Here is a 25,826-nt window from a genome sequence, read left to right on the forward strand (position 1 = left end):
AGGAACCTCACAGTTAATATTCATAATCTTTTATTATATAACACTTAGAGTCCGCTTCAGGTATAAAGTGGGGCTGGCTATAACATCCATGTTTTCAGTGGAGAATTCTTCACCCTGTGTCAACATAGACTCAATTTCAAAATAGTGATTAACATCATTTTAACATACATTGCCTTTCTCGGGAAACTAGGTGGATAGAGTTACTTCTGTTTTGTTATACGAGTCACAGAACTGAGGTTTGAGATATGAAGTGGCTGGCCTGAGATTCCATGAGTCCAACCCAGGCTTTCTTATTACAAATAGCATCAAACTGATTCTCATATGACGTACGACTAAAGATTGAACAATGGAACATTTTTGTCTTCGTGGAGTCATTACCAGTGATCCAGTCCTTAAATGAAAATCCAATTTTATTAATAATTGGGAGCAATTTGTTACTAAAATAAATTCTCAATCTTGGCTCTAATTGCCTTGTTCAGTGGTACCTTATTTTGAACTAGTTTTCTGGTTGCCAATGCCAAGGCGATAACTGCAAATGGTTTGGAAAAAGAGTCCGAATGTTTTAAATTTTGTGCTTGTTGTTTTTACCCTTTAATAAAAATCTGAGAGTACATTATTGTTTGTGGCTCCAGTACATGTGTTTGCCATGTACTTAGAAAAAAAATTTGAATGAATGTCACAATAATGAAATAAGAACACTTTGGTAATACAATTGTATAAAAATCCTCTGGACATAAAAGTTTTGGCCTAGAAGAGGAAATTGAAACCAGTCACATAATCACTTACTACCTTTCAAAATGGCTTGGGAAATAGAAGATTGTTGCTCCCAGGGATTGGGGACCCCTTTGCCCAAGTGGAAACTAGCTACATTACTTTTCTTAGTCACCCAAAGAAAGAGCTTGGAATTTGATCGGTATTTCTCATGAATCAAATTGCACTGCCCCTCTGCAGATAGGCAAGTTGCTAAAAATACAGCATGATCTAAATATAATTCTATGAACCACCTGTTTTGTTAAGTGCTCCAATTCCTTACCAGATTTCTTTCCAAGTTGAAAAAAAAATTGTTTCCTTAGGAGCCTTTGGGCAAAACTCTATTTTTATTATTTGAACAGAAAGTCTTCTACAGTGGGGTGGCTTATAGAAAAATTGATGGAAGCAAAATACTTTTAAGTCCTTCTTTGGTAAATATGGGTAAATCCCTTTGAGGACAAATTATTTTTTCTTGAACTTAGTATTTTAAAACATAAGGTTTTGTTCAAGAAAAGACCTTTGAGTTATAAAGGCAATATTATTAGCAGGCTACAGTGTCCTAGCACTGCTCAAAAGTAGATGATGTCAGAGTCTGGCTATAACTGTATTTACCTCTCACATGAGAGGGCAGGCTGGGCCTACGTGTGGTTTTATTGGAACATGATAACAGAAGTATCCTACAGTCAGATTTTGATCCAAAAGGAATATAAAAAATTTCCCAAGATTTAGAAATTTCCAGTATTGCTTGGGAAAACGTGTCATTATTTAAAATAGTTTTGTGATGAGTAACAAGCCACTTGGTGTCTGTTTGTATCTTTTACCAGGATGCTATCACATTTCCCCTCCTCAGCATGCTTTTTAGAAAAGCCAGAAAGTAATTTTGTCCATGGGTCCTTTACTTAGGCTTCAAAACCCGTCTTTGTTACTTCTATGTGTAGTTAATTTCTGGGATAGGCAAGAAAGCTGGAATTTTGATATGTATTGAAAATAAGTGACTTAGAGTTGCTTTTGGAAAATGAGCCCTGGTAGAATTAATGAAATATGTTAGAGAATAGTAGGCTAGAAAAGTACCCAAGAAATGGATCAATTCTTCACACACACACACACGTATATGTATATGTATATGTATATGTATATGTATATGTATGTGTATGTGTATGTGTATGTGTATGTGTATATATCTTTTCTATTTTATATACGAGAATTTCAGTATATCTGTTGGAATTTCCTGAGCTTTGAAGCTTTTTAAAAATGTGTAATCCTAATACATTAGTACATCATGTCACCAAGAGTGCCTAAATATTTTACTTTTCAGCATTGAAAGAAAACGCAATCACGTAACTGTATCTCAGAAAAGTCCCTAAACTAACATAACTTCAGACTATTAAGGAAAAAGTAAAAGATTACCAAAGGGTATGTGGAGGAAAAATCAGATATTTTACCATGCTACAAAATGTTTACTTCTACAGATTGGGTGCCTGCTATGTCTCAAGCCGCATTTTAGGGTTTGGAACTGTAAACAGTGAAGGAGATGTTGATGTGGTCATAACTATGAATGTAAAGAGAAATTTATGGCTATAGTTGCCATAGTCATTTAAATGGCTTTAGTGATCATTCAGTTAAAATCATGATTTACATACGGCATTTGCAATGACATATTTAAAGCAGCAACTTCAAAGTTATTGTCTCTAATAACTTTAGAGTTAGATAACTTTCATAACTCTAATAACTGTATTTAAAGATAATTATAATTAAGAAATGGAAATGAAGCCTCATTCACTAAAACTGTGCCGATCATAGCAGACATAATTCAGCAATTCATTTCTGAATTGGTTCTGCACAGAAATAGGCTTTTCTCTGCGGAAAACTGCCCCGTTTTACTTGTAGAGAAACATATACCTGTGTGTTTGGAGGCGAGATGAGTGCTTTTCAGTGTCAGGGCTACTGAGTGCAGCCAGCCCTTGCCTGTGTCCTCTGTGGGCCCAGCTTCAGCCCCACTGTTCACGTGAACCTGCCAAGCTTTCTCCCATCACTGGGCCTTTCAGTCGCTGCTCCTTCTGTTTGCAAGGTTCTCCCAGAGTGTTCCATGGCTACCACCTGATGATTCTAGTCTCAGCCCAGAGTGCCTCCTCACCCCATCCTCTGGGATTCTCCATCTCCCTGCCTTGTTCTATTTTCTTTATTGCACTTGATTACCACCAGGCATATTGTATCTTTCTCATCTGTCTTTTCGCACATAAGTATGAATCCTTTGAAGGCAGGGATTTTGTCACATTCCCCTCTGTATCGCCAGCCCCTAGAGCTGTGCCTGGCACACAGTATATGTGCTCATTAAACATTTGTCCACTGTTTCGTCAGATTTTTCAAAATTGGTATGTGATCGCTGGCACAATGCACCAGGTTACGGCACGAATCGTGGAGTCAGGATAGCTGGGTTCCCATCTTGGTCCTGTCACTTGCTGGACGTAAGACTTGGACAAGGTGCTTTACCTCTCTGTGCCTCATTTGTCTCACCTGTAAAGTGCGGATAATAATTACTTACCTCAGAGTTATTAGGTCAAAGTGAATTATAAATGTGTATGAACGATGTCTGCTGTATCTCTTGGCGTTAGCTATTACTATTATGACAAATGCCTACCCTGGTTGACGTAGCCTCATCAGACTAGAGAAAGAGATCTATCTATGAAAACTGACCATTTGAAGGATTCTTCTCACTCTCTTGACAGCCAGCGGGTGCAAGTTCTTTTTGTTTCGTCCCTTGCTGGCTAAAGCATCGCTGGCTGTCTCAGCACCTGTACAAAGGTATTATTTAATCTTCTGAAGTTAGTGCTTTGACTCCTCTTCCTCCTTCCACTTCTCTTCATACCTGTTAATAATTCACCAACAAACCCTGCTCAGAATGTTTTCAAGTGCCTAAGATAAAATACCAAATAAACTAATTATCTTGAAATAGTTATCAAGATATTAAAAATAGCTGTGTAACTTCTTACCTATTAACACATTAAATAAGATTTCATGGCAGATCTAAGAACGGTCTTAATACTGTTGGGCACAGACAATATTTTGAGATCTCAAACATCCTCATGTGATGAAAGTATCTGCTCTCTACTGGTAACGTCACGGGGATTTGCTGCCTACATTTGCAGTTGAAGAGAACTCTATACATTTCAGTTACAAGTTAATGGTAATAAAGGTGCAGTTTTTTCCTTGCCGGCAGATTACAACATCCCTGCATCCCAGAGTCCCTGTGTTCTAGCTCCAGTCTGTGTGTCCAGATGTGTCCTGTCTCTGCTCAACATAAGCTGAGTTTACAAAGGGTGGGAAACAATTGCTTTCTCTGTTTAACAGATATTTCCTGTGTACCATGCCTGCTGTGTGACAGGTACTGTGCTAGGCAATGCAGATTCAGGGCTAGGTCTCTGCCTATTTATATAGGTCTCTGTCTGTATAAACACAACATATAACAAATGCTCTGGAGACATCAAACAGTAAAATACTCTCAAGAAGTAATATATTTTCAGATTAGGGGTAGGGATGTGGTTAACTAGCTAGCTGGTCAAGGAAAGCTTTCTGGGTGGTTGCTATTTTAAGCTGAGATTTGGATGAGATGGAACCAGAGGAGCAGAGAGGGATGAGGCAGGAGAACGAGGTGAAGGTGGGAACTGGGGATGTTTCAGGCAAGGGAAACAGCGTGTATGAAGGACCTGGGGTGAGCAGGGTGTGGTGCCTGGTCCATCCTGAAGCCACTTACTTTCTCCACCTCCGCTTATATTTTCCATTGAACGGTTTCTGATGAATCTTTCTAGAGTTTCTTTAGTAGCAACTAGGCCAATAGAAATATTTGGTTTTTTCCTTCCTTTCCACAAATGGTAGAACCCGAGGCATCCTGCTTTACAGTTTTATATCTTGGTCTCATAATTGTATTGGAGGTCTTTCCATATCATTACGTAGACTGTTTATTCTTTTTTGTCTGTAACCACAAGGTATTCCATTGGATGGCTGTACCATAGTTTACATAAATATTCTCTATCAATGGACTGTTGAATTGGTTCCAATACTTTGCTATTCAAAATAGTGCTATAGTTAATAACTGTAATACTAATAATTATTATGTTATCTCACCTGTGTGGAAATGTATGGTGTCTATAGGGGAGATTTTCAGAATGGGAATTGCTGTCTCAAAGGGCAGACACATTTGTAACTGCAGTAAATATCCCGAACTTCCTTTGTGTTGTGGGTGCAGCAGTTCGTATTTTCAACAGCGGTGGAGGAGAATGCCTGTTCTCCCACAGACACACATTTGAAGTATGTTATAGAACTTTTCGATCTTTGCCAATCTCATGAGTGAAAACGGTTTCTCAATTTAGTATTAACTGCTCTTCTTCCTGAGTGACGTTTAGCATTGTTTAAAATGGGCTTCTGAGTCGTGGTTAGAATGACCTTCCCTATTCCAAAGTTGTGAAAGAATCCTCTCATATCATCTTCTAGTGCTGTTGTGGTTTTACTTCAAAAGTCTGCATCATTGATCCTTGGGAATTTATCCTGGGTGAGGTGCAGCAAAATTATCTTGTCCAGGTGTCTGCCCCCATGTGCAATACTATTAAATAAATATTTTCTTTCCTCACGGGTTCGAGATGCAATCTATGTACTAATGATACTAAGTCCTCTGATTTAGGGTTTCTTGCTCACCTTTCTGCTTGGGTCACTGGTCCATTGACCGCTTCATTGTGCTGGAGCTGGAGTACCTCACTAATGTGGCTGTGTAACATTTTAATATCTTGTAGCCCTAATCCCACCTCATTGTTTCCTTATTATTGTCTGGGCTATTTTTATTTTTCCACATGTAGTTTAGAAACAACTTAACATGTTAAAAAAATCTGTTGGTGTTTTTAAAAATTGGAATCTTGTTATATTCAGGAGCATGGCCAGTGGTTTCACTTGTTTAATTCTCTTTCAAGGTTCCCTAGGAGGGCTTTGCCATTTTACAGGAGTCTTACAGATCGGTTTTCATCCTTAGCATTTAACCTTTTTATTTGTAAAGCAGATCATTTCTTCCATAGCTTCGAATTTTTTTTCATACATGTGCAAACAGTTAAAGCCTGTGTCTTTGCTCACGGAGCTCGCTTAGTTTTTAGTGTTTTCTCAGTTCTTATTTGTTAAGGTATATGCTGATAGCACCTGTGAAGATGACAGTTTTAACTCCTCCTTTCCAATTTTTTGTCTCTAACCTTTTACCTGACTCTTTTGTCTAGGACAGGTGATACCGGGCATCCTTGCGCCTCGCATGTATCTTTGTTATGCGTGGTGGTTTCTCTGGGCTGTGATGGAGTGTATCTTGTTGAGGGAGCATCCATCTATTTATATTTTATTGATTTTTAAGAGCAAGAATGTTTGTTGAAAAAACCATGTGATTTTTCCCCCCATTTGTTTAAGTGAGTGTGGTGAATTAGGGTTCCCGATATTGAGCCATACTTAACAATCTTCTGATAAACTCCACCTCATCGTGTGTTTTCACACTTTGCTGAATTTTGTTTGCTAATACAATTTAGGGCTTTCAGCTTGATATTCATACGTGAGCTTGTCCTATATTTGATTTTTTTTATTGTTGTTTTGCTTTAGTGCGCTCTTTCCCAGGTTTTGCTGTATGTATATACCAGCTTCATAAAAATAACTTGGATTTAAAAAAATATTTTAGAACAGTTCAGATAACAGTGGAATTATCTGCTCTTTCACGGTTTGCTGGAATTCCTCTGTGAAATCATCAAGGCCGGGAGTTTTCGTGATGGAACGCTGACATCTTTTTCTGTTTGGTAGAAAACGGCTCTGTTTGGATTTTTAACATTTCTGGAGTCAATTTAGTAAATCGTATTTCCCTAGGAGATGATCTCTATTGTAAATTCTCCCTCTCACTGTCTACTTCTTCTGCCCTTCTCAGGCATTGACATCTCGTAATCTTTCTCTTCCAACTACTGTACCATCACTCTCACCGTAATTCATGTTTTGTTACCTCTCTTCTGGGCTATAGCCTCTGTTTTCTACAAGCAGATCTGCTCGTGTTTTAACACACAGTGTCACTAGATTAAATTCCATATCTTACAATCTTATTCACTCATTTAATATATGCTATCCAATGTCTGGTATGTGGCAGAGGAGAGTGCAGGGAAAGCTCTGCTCTCATGGACTTATATTTTAGTGGATAGTATCAGACAAGTAACGAATATAAATAAAAATCTATCAGGTAGTGATAAGTGTTATGGAGAAAAATGAAACTGCATAGTGGTGATAGAGATGGGAGGCTGGGTAACATTTATTATACAGGGTCGTGAATGAGCAGAGACCTGAAACAAGTGACAGAGGGAGGTAGCAAGGACAAGTGCTTGAGGCAGTTTCAGTAAGTGCAAAGGTCCTGAGGCGGGAGAATACTTGTCATGTTTGAAGAATAGCGACAATGTCAGGAAGGGAGCTCTCTAGAACGAGCCAAGGTGGAATGGGGGAAGATGAAGTCAGAACTGTCAGGCGTCTGCGTGCTGGGAGGGACAGGGTGGTGGGAAGTGGAGGCAGATCACGCAGGGCATTGCATACCATTGCCAGGAGTTTAGAACTTATTGAGTGGTGTGAAAAGTCACAGTACCATATTGTTTTTGTTTTTGTTTGTTTTTTGTTTTGAGAGCAACAAGTGCTAGACTTAAGAAAAATTACCGTGACTCCTCTGTAGAGACTAGACTATAGAGGACTATTGATTTAGTTTAGGAAGGAGAGAGAGTTAGGTTCCATCATGGGCGCAGTGGTACAACTCAGGAGAAGGGGTTGGATTTCAGTTATACCTTGAAGGTTGAGCCTTCAGGATTTGCAGATCAATTGAATGTGGCATTTGAGAGAGCCACCTTTGATTTCTCTCCAAGGATTTTTGACCTAAGCAATCTGAATAATAGTGTTGCCATTTACTGAAAGGGGGAGCACTGAAGACATAGCAGGTCTGCACTGAAAGTCAAGTTTGTCATTGGACATGTTGAGGTTGAGGATGCTACTATTGCTCTAAGTGGAGATGCCAAAAAGCAAGTTGGACATTGGATTCTGGAATACAGGAGAGAGGCCTTTGTGAAAATTCTTCGATGGCTCACCATTGCTTACAAATTTTAAATTGCTAACAACACATTCAAGATCTTTTATCTGACCCCAGCCTTCCTTTGAAGTCTTGTCTCACACTATTACCTTAAACAGACTAAGGCAACAGGCTTTCTTAGTTCCAGAATGTGCTAGGCTTTTGGCCATTTTGATGCCGTTGCCAATGCCATTCTTTATACCCAGAACACCTGTCATTTCAGCTCTGTTGACTGGAATCCTAGCCAGTCTCCGTGACTTTCTACACAAGGGGGTGTAGTGAGCCAAGAAGGGAAAGGTTATGTTCTTTTGATGACCTTTAGTGAACGAACCCCTGGCTGAGTGCTCAGCCTGCTTACTCCACTTAGTGATGGAAGAAATTGAATTTTTATTTTCTTTATTTCCAGATGGGAACATTTAAAGCACATGATGGTGAATATTTCTTAGAACCTATAATGAAGGCAGATGGGAGTGAACTCGAAGATGATCATAACAAGCCACATCTTATATACAGACAGGAATTCAAGAGGAACTTTTTTCTGCAGTCTCACAAACCTTGTGAAGTTTCAGGTAAACTCTTTATGGTAAAATTAGGATACCTCTAAAATCTTTTTTTAGGTTAAAATTTTTGTTTTCCTTAAATGTTGACGTGTATGATATTTTAAACAAATTTTCTTGACCTGGAAGGATCCATTAGAAATTATCTGTAGGAAATTTTGTTGTAGACTAAATCTAAATCCAAAAAAGTGTTCAGTAGGATTGACTCTTGAACAGCGTGGGAGCTGGAGGTACTGACCACCTCGCAACACAGTGGAAAATCCACATTTAACTTTACCACTGATCCCCCTTATATACAGTTCCACATCCATGGATTCAACCAACCACAGATCCTGTAGTAGTGTAGTACGAATTTAGTGAAAAAATTCACGTATAAGTAGATCCGTGCAATTCTAACCTGTGTTATTCCAGTGTCCACTGTATATGAGATTTGTAGCAAAGAATCAGAAAAGTTTTACTCCAACCTGTTAGGTCAAGGTAGTATGATTTTTCTAAGCAGAATTTTATTTTTTAAACTTTTTTATTTCTTTTTTTTCCTGATGGAATCTTAAATAGTGGGTTTGAAAAGAATCAGGATATTTGCATAGTCTTAAAGCATCTCCCCGAAAACATTTATTTATTTGCTTTTAAAATTTTAATTTAATTTTTATTTATTATTTATAATTTTTAATTGAAGTATAGTTGATTTATAATGCTGTGTCAGTTTTCAAGTGTACAACAAAGTGTTCACTTATACAACAAAGTGTTCAATTATATGTATATATATTTATTCTTTTTCAAATTCTTTTCCATTATAGGTTGTTATAAGATATTGAATATAATTCCCTGTGCTATACAGTAGGACCTTGTTGTTTATCTATTTTGTGTATAGAGTAATTTGCATTTGCTAATCCCAAACTCCTAATTCATCCCTCCCCTCCCCTTCCTCTTTGGTAATCATGGTTTGTTTTCTATGTCTGTGAGTCTATTTCTGGTTTGTAAATAAGTTCATTTGTATTATTATTTTTTTAGATTCTACATATAAGTAGTATCATATGATACTTGTCTTTCTCTGTCTGACATTTCGTTTAATATGATAATCTCTAGGTGCATCCATGTTGCTGCAAATGGCATTATTTCATTCCTTTTTATGACTGAGTAATATTGCACTGTGTATCTATCTCTATCTCTGTCTGTCTGTCTGTCTATCTATCTATCTACACACACATGTCTTCTCTATCCATTCACTTGTCAATAAGCATTTAGGTTCTGAGCAGAATTTTAGACAATTAAAAAATTGAACCCGAGTAACAATATCATGATGCTTAATTTTGCATAATTTTAAATTTATATAAAGGAAACATACTGCAGATAGTTCTCTGGGACTTTTTTGCCCAGCATTACTTCTGAGGTTTGTCTATGCTGGTACATATGGAAGCAGTTCATTTTCATTGCTGAGAATGTCACCACTCACATAGCCACGTTCCTGTTCATGAGCTTTTGGATTATTTGCAGTTTTTCACTATTATAAGCAGCAAGGCTGTGAAAATTCTTGTCCGCATCTCCTGTGTTTGAGATTCTCCAGAGTATACACACAGATACTAGAGAATTCCACATTGTTTTGCAAAGTGGTTTTTATTAATGTGTACTTCCAGCAATATGTGAGAGAGGTATGTTTCCTCATTTTTGCCTATGAAATGCAGACTCCTGGAGATTTATCATAGATTAGAATCCAGGAATTACCAATTTCTATGAAGTGTAAGTCTGTTGCTGGTAAAATAGTTTTATGTGGGGCATGGAAGTCATATTAAGAGTTGTGTCCACATCTGTGCATGAATCTTCACCATATCACTTCATGTCACTCGATGCAGAATGAAGAAAAGCACCTGCAGTTATCATCAAAGTACAAAACCTAGACAAAAGAGCGGGACTAGAAAGGATTGATTTGCGATCGTAGGTGTCCATGAACTCTCGTTCCGACCGTGGCCATGCCGTCTGTTTTGGGAGATAATGATGTGAGGCCTTTGAAGGCTTTCCCTGGGAACGCACTTCTTAACCTTTGCTATTATAAGAGTGCCATTTTGGAATGGTTCTCGCTGTGTCTAAGGCCGTGTTTTAAATCTATTGACATAATAGATGCCTTTCTTATGCTTTTAATATGAGCATAAGGGTTTCATTTTTATGGCTTCAAAGAAAACACAAATGGGTGCAGCTCCACAATGGACCTCTACAGAAGGCAGCCGAGGCCTGTTCTGATCTCCCACTCAGGAGCAGCTCGTTTAATGAGTTGTTTAGCTTCTTAAGAAGAAAGCCACCAAGTAGACACTCTGAATGCATAAATGTTTCAGATAATGATATGCAGGGTTTGGCATTCACAGTCAGTGTTCATTATCAGAAAGAGAATGGTTCGAGAAACACCAGGCCCTTCTGTTTAAAAAAGGAGAAAAACAAAACCCAAAATACTTATACTAAATTATTTGTATTATTAAAACTACAAATAAAAAGCAAATGGAAAACTAGAGGACTTAGTTTTCTTTGAATTGCGATCTATTTTTTCACAAAGTTTATCTACGAAAATGTTAAAAGTAATATCACTCTTTTCAATTCTTAAATTACCTACATTTCCAGGTACAATTAACATACATATTTTTAATCACTAAAAAAGGCAATCAATTAATGGCCTAAATAATTAGCTGCTAATCCTCATCTTGTTAGTAAAAATGGAGAGTTGTAAATGTAATTAGTAAAATGTTATCAAAGGTTTTTTTTTTTCCTCCTTCTCCAGTTCACACATTGCTGTTTAGAAATACTTGCAGGATCTTATCTGTTCTGAAGGTGAACCTTCAATCAGGAGAATTCTTCAAATAGGTAGGCCTAAAGATTTAGCACATGAACCAAAAGGATCCACTGGGAAAGGAAAAGTCATTTTCCCCCATATTTCTATTGATTTTAATTCATTGTGACCCTAAACCATTGCAATTCATAGTGACTTCAGCCTTGATGAATTAGATTAAGTTGTTTGTAAGGCCAGATTTCACCATGTGCCTTGAGGTCCTACAAACCCAGCCACTGTGGATGCCAGGTTCCTAGGTAAACGTTGGACATATTCTAAGTAAAGTCCAGTGGAAATAGCAAAACATGCTCATAAAACCCATGAAGTGAACAAAAGGCCACACATATTGCCACCTCATGCTCCCAAAATTAAAACCCAAGAGGACAATAAACCTTGAAAAGATGGGCAGGAATGAAGATACCTCTGGATTCCGTTACGTGTGGCTCTGCCATTGCTTATCATCCAAGGCGGATCAGACCAGGTCTACATCCTGTGGGGGCCTGGTGAGCCTCCCTCCCATTCTCCCATTGCCCCTCTGTCCCTCCCTTCTCACTGTCATGGGGTGGGAGCTTGGAGCATCTGTGGAGCAGTGAAACAGAGAGTTTGATGTGAGCAAAAGTGAAATGTTCTTCAGCAGATTTTAGATGATACTGGCCAGCTTTTAAATTTCTGTGCTTTTCCTATTATTTCCTAAACTTGTTCATTCCTATAGTCTTTCAGCTCCTAATATGTATAAAGGTAGAACTGGGCAAGACTTGAGTCTCTCATTAGTTAAGTTCTCAAAGCCCAGTGGGTGGAAAAGAACAACAACAAAAGATCAGAAAAATTTTAAAACTGAACCAAGGCTGCCCACCCTGTGTTAGGAGCAATATGGCATGCAGTTTGTGGGGCTCAGCAACAAAAACTGGCCTGGTTCCACTGAGAAGGTGACATTCAAACCATTTAATCTACATTGTGTGAAGAAGGATTTGTAGATATTTTCTAAGGAAAAAAAAGGAGGATGGGCTTATATTAAAACACCCATGGATTGATCTGTTTATATAAGTATGGTCAAGTGAGAGACTTGGAGACCACCTCACTTTTGAAAGAAGAATTTGTTACTTACAGTCCCCAAGAGAAGGGAGAATGGAGAAGTGCCCAGGTTGGGCAAAGGCTTTATTTCTACAGCAGTGAGAAGTTGTTACATGGGGGTGTCCCCAGTTGGGCAGGAAGTGAAACAGATCTTGGGGTGTGTGGTTGGAAGGTTTGCAGTGTGATTTCAGTGTGCTCCTTGAAGGCTGGACTGTAGAAGGGATGGGTAAACAGCTTTGGCAGTTAGTTGGGTCCTGTGATTAATACCAAATCATCGATTACAGAATCTGTAACAGTGGGTTGGAACCCGCCTATAGATAAGAGAGAGATGACTATTTGTACCTTCAGTGTCCCGATGGGTGTGGAGAAGACTGTGGGAGGTGGGGGCAGATGAAGCTGTGAAGACACACAGGCAGACAGGAAAGGGCTCTGAGGATTTTGTCGGCTATCCTCTAGGCACTGGGCAAATGCAGAAAGGTTAAAGCAGAGACATCCTATGTTGTGTTACTCAGCTATCAGTGTTATTTTTAAAGATGATTTTGAATTTGATTGAGAAAAGAGCCTGAAGGCAGAAAGACTGAGTCCAAGAAAGCAGCTGTCTTGTCAACAAAGGACTTCCAAGTGTCAAACAAGTAAAGTGTACATAGGGCATCAATTAAGGATGATTTCCTTAAAGTTCCCTCAATTTTGATGATATGATAAAGCTTTTTTTGGTGTGTGAATCATCAATTTGGATATTTCTGTGAAAAACATGAGAACCGTTTTCTTAATAAAATTATTATTTTTATACACAGATTATTCCCTTTAAGATAATTAATCAGCCTGTGTTTGGGGAACCCAGATGTCTTCAGTGTCAACAGAGGCCATAGTTCACCTAGTAAGCTGGGCGTCAGGGAGCAGAGTTCTACTTCTGGCTCTCTTACTGACTTTGAGAACTTAACCTCCTTGGATCTAGAGTAGATGGTGAATGGCTAATGAATTTGATCTGTTTCCCATATAAGTCAAGTTTAGGGGTTTCTATCTTAGCTACTTCACAGATACAGAGGCTCAATCTACCAATTTCAAACTTTGATTTGTTACTTTTTCAAAATCCAGAAGTAGTGGGCTCAATAAAACTTTCAAAAGCAGTGTCAATAAGTTTATTTTGTGTAAAAGTTAATTGAGATATTTCATAGGAATTTAAAAATATTTAGCATAACATTTATTCTGAAAAGGATATATGTGGATCTGTTTTGGATATTATTTGTTCTTCCATTGGTCTGTTTATCCATCATTATGCCAACACCAAAAAATATAGTTAAAAATTGTCTTTAAAATGTTACAGCTCTATTACAAGTCTTGAGATGTGGTAAAATAAGCCCTTGATTTTATTCAAAATTGTTTTGGCTATGCTTGACCCTTTGCATTTATGTACATATATTTTAGATAATTTCCACAAAAAGAAAAGGGATTTTGATTGGATTTAATTGGAGCAATAGATGTTTGGAGCTGTGACATCTTTCTAATATTGTCTTCCAGTCCATCAGTATGGCACATCCATATATTCTTGCTTAATTTCACATTTAATATTTTAGAAATTTCTTTGTAGAGATCTTGTGCATTTGTTAACCAGTTTTGACACTATTATAAATGGTATAATTTTAAAAATTTCATCTAATTATTGTACATAAAAATGCAGGCAATTTTTTTTATATTAACCTTATACTTAGCAAGTGTATTCATATATTCTAATAGTTTATCTGTTCACTTTTTGATATTGTCTATGGACAGTCATATAAAATGATTTTATTTCTTCCTTTCTAATCTTTCAATTTTTTTTTCTTTTCTTGCCTTATTACATTGGCTAGGATTTCTAGAACAATGTTGAATGGAAATGGCAGTAATAAAAATCCTTGCCTCATCACCAATTTTAGAAGAAAAGTTTTCAACCTTTTCTGATACGTACAATGTCTGTTGTGGGTTTTTCTTAGGAAGAAAAATTGATTTTTATATGATTAAGAAAGTTCCCCTAAATTCCTACTTTATTAAGGCCTTTTTATTATGAATGTATATTGAATTTTATCAAAACATTTTTTATGCATGTACCAAGGTGATTATATTTTCCTCCTTTGTTCATTTATTTGATTCTTAAATGGCAAGTCTACTTGGCTTCTTACCAGACAAGGTTTGGTAATATATATATAGTTTAGTTTCTACATCTAAGTTCATGAATGAATTTGGTTTGTAATTTTTCCCTTATTTCACAGAAAAGAGCAAGGAGGATAAGGGCCTATTGAAAAGAATGATTAAAATGATGGTCCATGGAATACGAGCTATATAATCATTTTGCTTTATATACTTGATATTCTTTTGGATTTACTCAGCAAGTTAAGGGGAGAAGTAAATAACTCAATAGATTTGTGGAGAGCAATAAATGTAAAGTTTTCCGTCTACATCCCTATGGTATTACATCACTAATTATCCAGATAGCTCATTTTACAGTTTTCTTCTGGTCTGCCAAACCTATAACTTAACTGCAGATCCTTAGTGAAGTAAATTTGAATATTTGGCTCTCTATTGTTTAGTCACTTGGTGCTTTCCTCATGAAGAGGATGCAGGATTCTACTGATTTGCAATTAAAATCTGATTCAAAATTGCAACATTCAAAAGCAGTCCTGCTTAAAGACATTGAGACATGAGACTGGGCTGCTCTCACAGTGAGTACAAGTGTAGGGGAAACATACACAAGGACGGGTCATGTTCTTGGCTGGTCCCAGCCTGCGTCCCACTCTTTGTGAAGATTGTTACAGCCAGAGTGAGAGCTGGGCCCATCTCCAGGTCAGCAACAGACGTACTGTTTCATGTGGAGAACATGCAGACCTCTGGACCTACCCAAAAAAGGCTTCTTCCTCGGGCATTTCTTCCTGGAAGAGAACCAGGAAAGTGAAGAGAAGAAACTCCCCTCCCCACTCTGATCTGTCAGTCTGTAGTCCGTGACTTCTTTTGCACGTGCACAGATATACCTGGGCGTTAGAGTTACCTCCTGGCGTAAGACTGACAAAAACATTCTTTTAGAAAGTGGTGATTTGTTAAATTCTGAGATGTAGCATAAAATAAACTAACAAAATACCTTCTTGATAATAAGAGTTCAATCTATCGATGATTTCAAAATTTGATTTTTTTTCTCACTTTTGTCAAAAACTAAAAACAGTGGACTTGATAAAAGCTGACAAATCAGTGTGAATGAAAACTGATTCCATAATAAAAATATTAAATATTCCGTACTATTAAGATATCACACAGAATGTTTAATTATTAACATTTTAAATTCATTTAATGACTTTCTTCTAATTAGACCTCTAAGTTTTTGAGTGTTATATTTACTTTGGAAAACACCTTTATTAAAAAAATCTTTTAACCTGATATTAAAGGTTAGAAAACTATTTCATATAAGAATTCTATTTTTTCAGTCAAAAGCTGTTTCAGGAATTTTAGAGTCAGGAAGAATAGATATATAATTTAAGAAATAAATTATAATGACCAGAATAGTATTGGAATAAGGAAATGAGTTACAGTTTAACCTTAGATTACATTTTAGATTTTTATGTTATAACTTTATTTTCCAAATAATCAAGATAAAAATGATAGTTAATCATATCATAGGAACTGCTCAGCTAAGATTTTAACAAATCACTTAGTAATAGTGTGGAAAAATAGAATTATACCAATACTTGAGTTGGTAGAGCAAATAGGACATAGTGATTTTAAATGCCTGCCTTGAACTAACTTTGCACTTTGGGATGCATTTTAGAATGCTGAGTACTTAAAATTCCCTCAAGACGGTTCTGGAAGGATTCCACAAGAAGCAGATTGTCAGATGATATGGAGAATCTAGCTCTAGGAGCAACACATGCAAAGTTTGAAAAACAAAGGGAGTTATCTACTATTAAATAATAGTAAGTGGATATGGTTTAGAGAGTGGATCGCCTTGAAGGCTCATCTGAAAATAGGAAGAGATTGTGGTGGAATTCTGTACTGTCATCCGTTTTAATAGTCTTATGCTGTGTTCTAATTTCAGTAGCCACACAGCCTTGCAAAATACACTCACTAATTACCAATGTGATACACAGAGTGTCCAGCATGAACTGTGAATAACTGATTTTTTTTTTGAAGAATGGAATGTTACATTTCATTTACATGTTCAGTTGCTAGGGTATAAATTTAACTCATTGATAAGATTTTCAAACATCTTTTCAAGCAGTAATGGAGCAGGAGTTTGGAATATCACACTGTTACATGTATAATTGTCCATCTACATTCTTCTGACATTTGTGTCGGTGGGTTAGTTTGTTTTAGTCTCATTTTGCTGAGAATTTCTGATACGGGATAGGATTTGAAGATGTGGAAAGGCATTTCCTAAAATGCCAAGGCAACACCTGTTGCTCTTTTATACCCATCAAATGTAGAGGTTGGGATGCCAAAATTACAAAGGCACAACTGGTGCATATTCCTTTCCACTAAAAAAAAAATCTTAAAGGTTTTGAGTTGATGGATGAATGTGTGCTTGTTTTCAACTCCATCTATGCAAGATTTCTAGATTCCACTTGCTAGGGAAATTGTCTTCTACATCTTTAAGAGCAAGCCCCATGGCTTGACTTCTTGAGAATGTAGAAGAAGAAAGAGTATTTGCTTTGTAATACTTGACCAGTTGCCCTTTTCCTTGTCAGCACACAAAGCAGAAGGAACTTGAATTTCTTGCCGGCTACAGGATTAATGAGCATAATTTGGGGATTTCCAGTACCCTCTTAGTTTTTTTCTCTCAGGGCCACTAGAGTAAAAGGACGGTACCGGATGGGTCTCAAGTCTGCAAGGTAGGGCTTGGCTCAACTCTGTGATTCTGTCATGCAAGGAAGACTAGATGCAATATTTTCATGAATATGACTTGCTGGTTCCTCTTTTAATTTTGTAGGAGGCAGCATTTTCCATTATGACCTTGGTTACTAAATTCTTAACATTCTGCATGTATTACCCACATCTGACATTTAGAAGAGTCATGTGATGTGGAATTCAGATGTAATAATTGATTTTGAGGAAATATGAATTCATCTCTTTGTTATGCTCCTTATTTAGCTGGTGGCTGTTGAAATTTTATGTAACCTGTGTCACATGTCTCTGTTTTAAAAAGTGCACTGTTAGTAATAGTAGCTGATTCAGGGATGCAGTGAGGACTAATGATGTAATGACTCTCTTATGTTTCAACTTTTAGCTGGCTACAGGCAAGTCCATAATCTTCTGCACATTTATTACTAGTAGGTAGAGTTCTAATTATTAACTTGTGACCCTCTTTGAAATAAAGTGCTGTAAAATATTTTATAAGCTATATGCTATAATTCTATAATAGTGGCTGAGATTTCAAATATTGTCAAATAAGAGAACTATATAGATTTTATAAGTTTTTATGCTATGGAATACTACTGTTAAAAAAATATGTTCCAAAGTTATATTTATAAGCCTTGTTACCATGGGCAGTTTACTTGACGTTCTTGTTCCTCACTTTTTTTCATATATAAAGTGAAGATAATCATAACACTTAACCTTATAAAGTTGTTAGTAATGAGGTAACTTATGTGAAATGTATAAGAACCTGGTACATAGTAAGCACCATCAAGTATTATGTTTGCCATTAGCGTTGTTAGTAGTATTAAGAAAACACAGTAGGGTGACAACGTAGGACATATAATTGATCCAGAAAATAGTTTAAATCATGAGAAAAATATAATTTAGGTTCCACAATATACCTGATGTGATCACCCTTTATCTCAAGGCACACTCAGTTCTTGGAGCTGGAAGTCCTATTGGGTATTTAACAAATAGTTTGAAATGTTGATGGTCTAGAATAAGCTTCATTTGATTTCATGCCATCATTTTTTAAATTGGAGAAGTATAACATTTGTTTGCTCATCTGGTCAGATACAGAACATGAGTATCAATTTCAACCTCAGCACAGGCTGGAGTGAACATGGTACTGGATACTAGGAAAGTCAAAGGCAATCTCTGTCTGTGAATGGCTGCTACTGTACATCACAATTAGTATCACTCCTACTCTGAAGTTCTGGTCTGATCAATCTTTTGTCTTGTTCCTCAATATGTTCCTTTCATCCATCTCCCTCCCCCTGTCTTCCTTTTTTCCCATCTCACTCCAAACTTTCTATCATCCTTACTTTCTTCCTCCTGATCCTCTCCTCTTCTTTCCACGAACATTTATTGAGCACATACAAAGGGCAGAACACATTGCCCAGTAGTGCTCCCAGTCTTCAGGGAGTGTATCACTTGATGGTGGTCGTGATGACTGTGCTTAGTGGTGGGCTGAAGGGGAGGGGCTTGGACTTCATCTTACGGGCAGTGAGGATCTATGGTAATTTCTTGACTAAGGGTGAGATAAAAGGGATGGTCCTAAAAATGAATCTTTTTGGATACAAATGAAGGATGAATTGCAGGGAGAAGAGGTTGAAGATGGTGGCGCCATTCAGGAGACTCTTTGTGTCTTATTTTGTATTCATGATTCCAGTAATGTTGCTCTAAGGTGAGAAAGACCCTAGTGAGTTTAGAGATATCAATATTGTTGATAATACGAGCAATACAAGGAACATTTTGAAGAAGATGAGGCAAAACTTGGTGACCAGATACAAATAGGGAAGGGAGGATAGGACAAGCCCAGTGGTGGTGTACAGTTTAGTGTCAGTATGGTATTCAGAAGTTATTGCTCACATTAGCAGAAATAGGGAAACTGGGAAGAGGAAAAGAAAATTAACTCATTTTTGTGTATTTTGATATGAGGTGCCAGTATGGCATTCAAACTTTTGAATGGCTAATTATGAATATCTAATTTTATTATTGTTTGACAAATGTATTAGGAGTTTATGTTCTTATAGATTATTAACTCAATTTCCTTGAGTTCTAGAATACACTATGCTGTTATAAGGGTTATATTTGCTGATATAATTTTAAGTATTTTATGTTCTAGTAAGCAGATTATCATTGTTGCATGATGTTTGTGATGTGGTGGTTTAGTCTAAATTAGTTTTGGGTTATAATACACTTGTTATTAATAAGAGACAAAACATTGTTTTAATATTTGAATCGATAGAACATAGACTAACATCGTATACAAATGATGTGATTGAATTGGCAAATGATATTTGAATAATGCCCATTTATTTAGGGTATTTAGAAAGGTCACTTTATCATCATTTGTTATACTGCTTAAGTATAAATATCAGAAAAAGGTAATGAGATAAAATGTTTAGCCTATGAAATAATTATAGATACTGGTTTTAAAAACAATACTGTAATTAAAAAAAACAACAATAAAGCCAATTCATTGTAATTCTTTAAAGGGCACTGAGATGTTAAAGAGAGAATTTAAGAGTTTTTCAGTCACACCTATCCATAGAGCCAGCTAAAGGTTGAGGCATGTGCTTCTACGTCTTTTTGGCTTATTACATAAATTTTTATGAATATATATCTGTATATTTTTTAAAGTTACTTTTTATAAAAATGAGATCATACTATATGTATTATTCTGCCACTTATACTTTTTATTTGAAAACATATCATAAACATCCTTCCTGATCAAAACAAATAGACTTAATTCTTTTTTTCACAGCTGCATAACATTCCATTGTTGAATTATTCCTGTTAAGGATTGTTGGTTTTAAAAGTTTTATATTGAATATCTTAGATTTTTTTAGTTGCCAAAGCCATTCATCTTGCAAAATCAAATCAAAACAATAGTGAAAAAACTTTCCCCCTAATATTCATACTGTATATTTCATTTTCTGGTCTTACAACTTTAGCATTACCAAAACAATACTGTATGATACGGTTGAGAGCTGTCATACTGTTTCAACAGCAGTTAGTTTTGTAAATTACTATTTGCTAATAACTTGTGAATAATATAATACAAGTTATGGATATATGAACCAATATGAAATATAGGACTTGGACCACAACCTATATATGGCCACACAATTCTACTCTCACCCACCCTTCTATTTCATCCACCTGCCTCCCCTCACCTAAGGCATCATTCTATATATCATGTTTGTCATCTTCTTGCTTTTTATGTAGTATTATTGTATCTGTATACATCTATATGTATTTCTTAAAGTATATATTTTTATATAGTTTTTAAGCTACATAAAAGTATGGTGTATTTAATTTTTTTCACGTTTGTCACTTATGACAAGATTCACTCATACTGTTGTGTGTTGAAGTATGAAGTTAGATTTCCTTTAAGTTATTCAATGATTTTGACAGAGTCCTGTAGAATATTCTTATCAGTATTTCCTTTGTTATAGACATTAAACTCTTGAGATCTGTACTGATTACATTGTATTTGTTGTTCAGTTTTCTCTTTCTTTCCTTTAACCTTCATTGTTGAGCAGTATGTTTTAATGGTTAAAACCACTAACCCTGCAGCCAGACCCCCGGGATTTGACCCTTAGATTATTAGTTATTAGTTATTAGTTAACATATGGCTGGATTTTATTAACCCAATCTATAAAGCTTTTGTGTTTTGGTAGGCAAATTTAAACTACCTTTATTATGATAGGAACTATTTCGTTGCTTTTATTCATTTTCATTTTCAGCTCCATCAGTTATTAATTGCATGAAACACAGACATGCCCTGGTAACCAACCATTTAACATAGTTTCTGTGATTTTTGACTATTTTCAGTACCTCATAAGTGGAATCATACAGGAGTTATATTTTTGTGGCTGGCTCATTTCAGTTAGCATAATATCCCCAAGGTTCATCCATGTCAGAGCATATACCAATTTCCTTTTTTTTTTTTAAGGCTGAATAATCCATTTTATACACAGACCATATTTCATTTATCCATTTGTCTATTATGGATACTTGGGTTGCTTCCACCTTTTGGCTGTTGTGACTAATGCTGCGGTGAACACCGATGAGCAAATGTTTCAAGATGCTGCTTTTAATTCTTTTGGATATACACTGAGAAGTAGAATTGTGGATCATATGGTAGTTCTATATGTAATTTTTTGAGATACCTTGCTACTGTTTTTCCATAGTGGTTATACCATTTTATAATCCTACCAATAGTTCACAAAAGATCTAGTTCCTCCACATCCTTGCCAACACTTACTATTTTCTGTTTTTTTTTAATGGTAGCCATCCTAATGTGTGTGAAATGATATCTCACTGTAGTTTTGATTTGCATTTTTCTAATGATAAGTGATGTTGAACATTTTTTATATGCTTGTAGTCCGTTTTTATATTTCTTTGGTAAAATGTCTATTCAAGTCCTTTGCCCCTTAAAAAAATCAGGTTATTTTTGTTGAGTTGTAAGAGTTTATATATAAATATATATATATTTTTTTTCTGGGTATTGCTTCCTTAACTCCTTACCAGACACAGTTTGCAAATATTTTCTCTCATTCAATAGATTGCATTTTCACTCTGTTGATTGTGTTCTTTAATACACATACATTTTGAAGTGTGTAGTCACATTTGTCTATTTCTTGCCTTCATTGCCTGTGCTTTGGTGTCACATCCAGATCATCATTGCTAAATCCACTGTCGTGAAGCTTTTCCTCTATTTTCCTTTAGGAGTCTCACAGTTTTAGGTCTCTCTTTTAGACTTGAATCCATTTTGACTTAATTTTTATGTATGATGTAAGATAATGGTCCAGTTTCATTCTTTTGCATGGAGATACCTAGATGAAAATGTGAACGTTCTATTACTATGAATAGATAATGCTGTATAATACTTTTAAATAATTTCGTTTTGTCCTTTTATTTCCCATTGGAAGCAGATGTGTAAGTATTACATATTTTCGGCTATTCTATTCTTGTGCAGTATTTTCAGTCGCATCCAATGTAATGACTCCGCATTATTATCTTCTCTCCCTCCCCCTCAGAAAGTCAAATAAAGAAAACCACTTTACCCTTTCATAACTACAGCAACATGAATGAAGATCTTTCCATAAAGGAAGAAGTAGTTTTAGGATACTCTTCAAAAAATACATCATTGGAAGATGAAAGAAGTCAGTTACATTCCAGGAGGAAACGTTTTTTATCATATCCAAGATACGTGGAAGTTATGGTCACAGCTGACACTAAAATGGTCCATCACCATGGGCAGAATTTGCAGCACTACGTACTAACTCTAATGTCGATCGTAAGTAAGCTTAACGGGTCCTTTATATTTCCTAAAGTGTTTAATGTAGTATTCTGTCACATGTAATTAAAATGTTTTCCCAAACTTTAGATGCAAGTGAATTGTTTATATTTCAGCCAAAAAAGATTTCATTGAAGTTTAGTTTAAATAGATGTATATAGCAAGTATCCCATTCTGTTACTTGGACAACTTTCTGAAAACTCTGAAATCTTTGAAACAAACCACCGAAAATATGTAATACTTACACATCTGCTTCCAATGGAGAACATGCTTGAATCTTTGCTTCATCACATGAAGGGCTTCTGCCCCCTAGTGATGGGGAAGATCCTAGTAGAACTGATCTTTTGCCCTTTGAATCTGAATTTGAAAAGTTTACCTTATTTCTGCACAGCAGTGGGCGGGATACTAACTTCACTTCTACTGCGTTCACCAGATCAAATTGGGACACATGATATTTTAAGTTATAAAGGTGTTTATGGAGATAAAAGGGTAGCCTGTTACTAATAGAGCTACTTCAGCGAGTTTGGGAGACTATGATCACAGTAGCTCTAAGAGATTTTGATGTGATGCTAGTATCTCTGCTGAGCAGTGGTGGTGCCTGTATCCTTAGGACAGAATTCTAGTGCGGGTGAAGATGCCCAACTCCGTGCTAGTGGGAGCACTCTATGTCCTGTACGTACATGTATATACGCACGCATAGCTACGTACACCTTCTGTCTGGAGCATTCCCGAATTTAGGCCTGCTTTTTTGAAGTAATTACTATAAGTGTCCCCTTTCAAGGTACTTTTAAGAGTCCCTTGGCTCAGAAGTATCTTGGTTTAGCTGGTGAATTATGTGATCCCCTGTTTATACACACTTAGGGTATTGGAACATGTATCTCATGGCTCAACGTATCTCTGTTCACAGGTAAGGAATTCAGGCCTTCTTGGTTGAAAAGGCTTGACCAGGACACATCTATAAGCTATTATAAATTTCCCTCAACAAGAACTCTCCAGTTCAGTTCACTATGACTTAACAGATTCTAAGACCTCGTTATTTTCCTTACATGTAACATTTTATCTTAGATTCTTATGATTATAAATGCTAAGAGTGCATGGTCCCAGTTGCCTAAACTTAGTATCTGGTACTAGTTAGTGAAAGAATGAGTAAATAAGTGACTAAAGTAAAGCTTTTTTTTCCCAGGACGAATGACATTGTAACAGACAAAAAAACCCCAGATGATCCAATATGATTTTCTGAAATTGGTATAATATAGGCATGTTTCGTTTACTTGAATTGGATTTTTAAAATGACAACAGAGCTATATGTGCAGATTTATCCTGATGGCTTTTTAACTTCTGAATCTGAAGTAATTATCTAGATGTATAATTATCTAGATGTGAGTGTGGCATGCTCTTTATAAAGGGACTCTAATGAGAACATTGACATGGAAGATGTCAATTTATGTAGGAAATTATGTCAATTATGTGGAGCAGTGTGGGATAAACTTGGCAATTTTAAATGGTTAAAAGAGATATTCATTAAGAAACTTGGGGAAGGGATAGAGATACTGAAGGAAACCATTAGATTTTGTAAATGCAACAGATTTTGAAGCATGTTAAGAGACAACTCTGCTATCAGTGCTTTGGGAAAGCTAGGAGAAATAAAGGAACACAAGAGTAGCTTTCCAAGAGTCATTTTGGAATACCAACACACTGTTTTGGTGATGAGACCACCGTCAGGAAAATTCTGTTATCTGCATTTTACGTAAAAGTCGATATAACCACTGTGAAGAAGATATTGTGATGTCCTGAATATATAGATAACTGCAGTTGTCCATGGGAGTTTCAAAGCCAGAGTTTCATCAAGGACAAAGCAGATCTTTTGACTTAAGGGAAAGTAAATCTGCTTCTGAGATTGCTTGAAACTGAAGACCAGTGCATGGAGATATCATCTGCTGGAGTTTTAGTCCCTCTAGGAGAGCCGACTTCAGTTAAGAGGAGAGGTTTGGAGATGCAGTCAGCTGGTTTGTGTTCAGCTTTCATTCACAGGGAGATACTGCAGCAGGTTGAGGAATGGGGTGCATTCCAAATATTGATGAGGGGAGAGGACAATTTTCGGAGGGTAAGTCCCTCTTTTGAGGTAGTTTGGGTTTTATGCATGCTTTCTTTCCTCTTCCGAGATGGAATTCCAAATGACTTCTAAACGACCTGGGATTTTTGCTCTCTCCTTTCTCTTTCACTGAATGTTTAAATGAGGATACAGGAAAGTCAGCAGACTTTACGGTTCTGTACATGTATAGTGATTTTATTAGTGAAAAACAGTGGTCATAGCTATATTTGTAGATATGAATAGTGTTAAAGGTGAAAGGAAACTTGGAGAAAGAGCCGATAGACCCTTGCCTGGGACTTTCTTAGTTTTAGTATTTAAAGTCTTATGTCCCTGGAAACTGTGCAGTCCTGAGCAAAATGGGGCAGTTGGTCACCCTGCATAGAGACTGTCAAATCTAGTCCAACTTGTTTTATATCCACTTGTGAAGTCCATTTCCAAAACTGCTCTAAACTAAGAGGAATGCTGTCTTCCCATAAATGTCCCCAGATGTTTCCAGTTGAAGAAGCCGCCATTCAAGTTGTGCATATTTTGTCTTAATTTTTAAAAAGGCATTAACTGCATTTATTCAAACACACACTTGGGATATTGGTAATGTATTTTTGTCATAGTAATTTGGGAAAAGGACAAGAAAATATGATTTGGACTTGCAATATGATGGAGAGCCATTTAAAGAAAAGTTCAAAGTGATGAAAGAGTTTTTGTGTTGAGCTTCAGATATAATGAGTGAAGTTGCTAAAAGCTTTCAGCAGTGAGCAGATGGATTATATACATAGTTTAGAGAGAGGATTATCTACCCTTACTCATCCTGTACAATGTAAACAATTATGCTATCTTCTCAAACTTTTTCTTGGCTTTCAACAATTTGACAATGTCTAAGTGCAGTGATATAGAAATAATGTGTGTGATTTAATTCTCTTTTTAGAGTGCTTTACTCATATTGTAAAAATAGCTTAGTGATCTCTATTCAAAGTGTTTCTAGAAATAACATTAAAATTAGCTGGGAAGAACACATTTGTGGTGTATAGTACGTTTAATGAAAAAAGTGTGTGTTAAATGAGCAGAGATGTTCAATTATTTGCCATTCAATTCAAAGCTTTTATCCTTAGAGAATTTGAGTGGCGTTATCAGGTTAAAATGTCATTTTACATGCATTATGAAACTACTAAAGTATATATAAATGGGGGAAATTACTTTCTTTGACAGATTTATTTTGATATTCAATGACTTACTTTTTAATAAACCTTGAAAATACTTTG

The 25,826-nt window shown here is 36.3% G+C and overlaps 1 protein-coding gene across 1 annotated transcript in view; it reads left to right on the forward strand.

Moving 5' to 3' along the window:
* The window catches only part of ADAMTS20 (ADAM metallopeptidase with thrombospondin type 1 motif 20), a 133,947-nt gene that overhangs the window by 10,641 nt on the left and 97,480 nt on the right, over positions 1-25,826 (forward strand). Inside the window, exons 3-4 of the mRNA XM_072972965.1 lie at positions 8,259-8,421; positions 22,219-22,478. Coding sequence (XP_072829066.1) covers positions 8,259-8,421; positions 22,219-22,478 — 423 coding nt within the window. The remainder of the gene's footprint in view (positions 1-8,258; positions 8,422-22,218; positions 22,479-25,826) is intronic.

The sequence above is a fragment of the Vicugna pacos genome, chromosome 12 (genome assembly GCF_048564905.1).
Source record: "Vicugna pacos chromosome 12, VicPac4, whole genome shotgun sequence".
NCBI lineage: Eukaryota > Metazoa > Chordata > Mammalia > Artiodactyla > Camelidae > Vicugna > Vicugna pacos.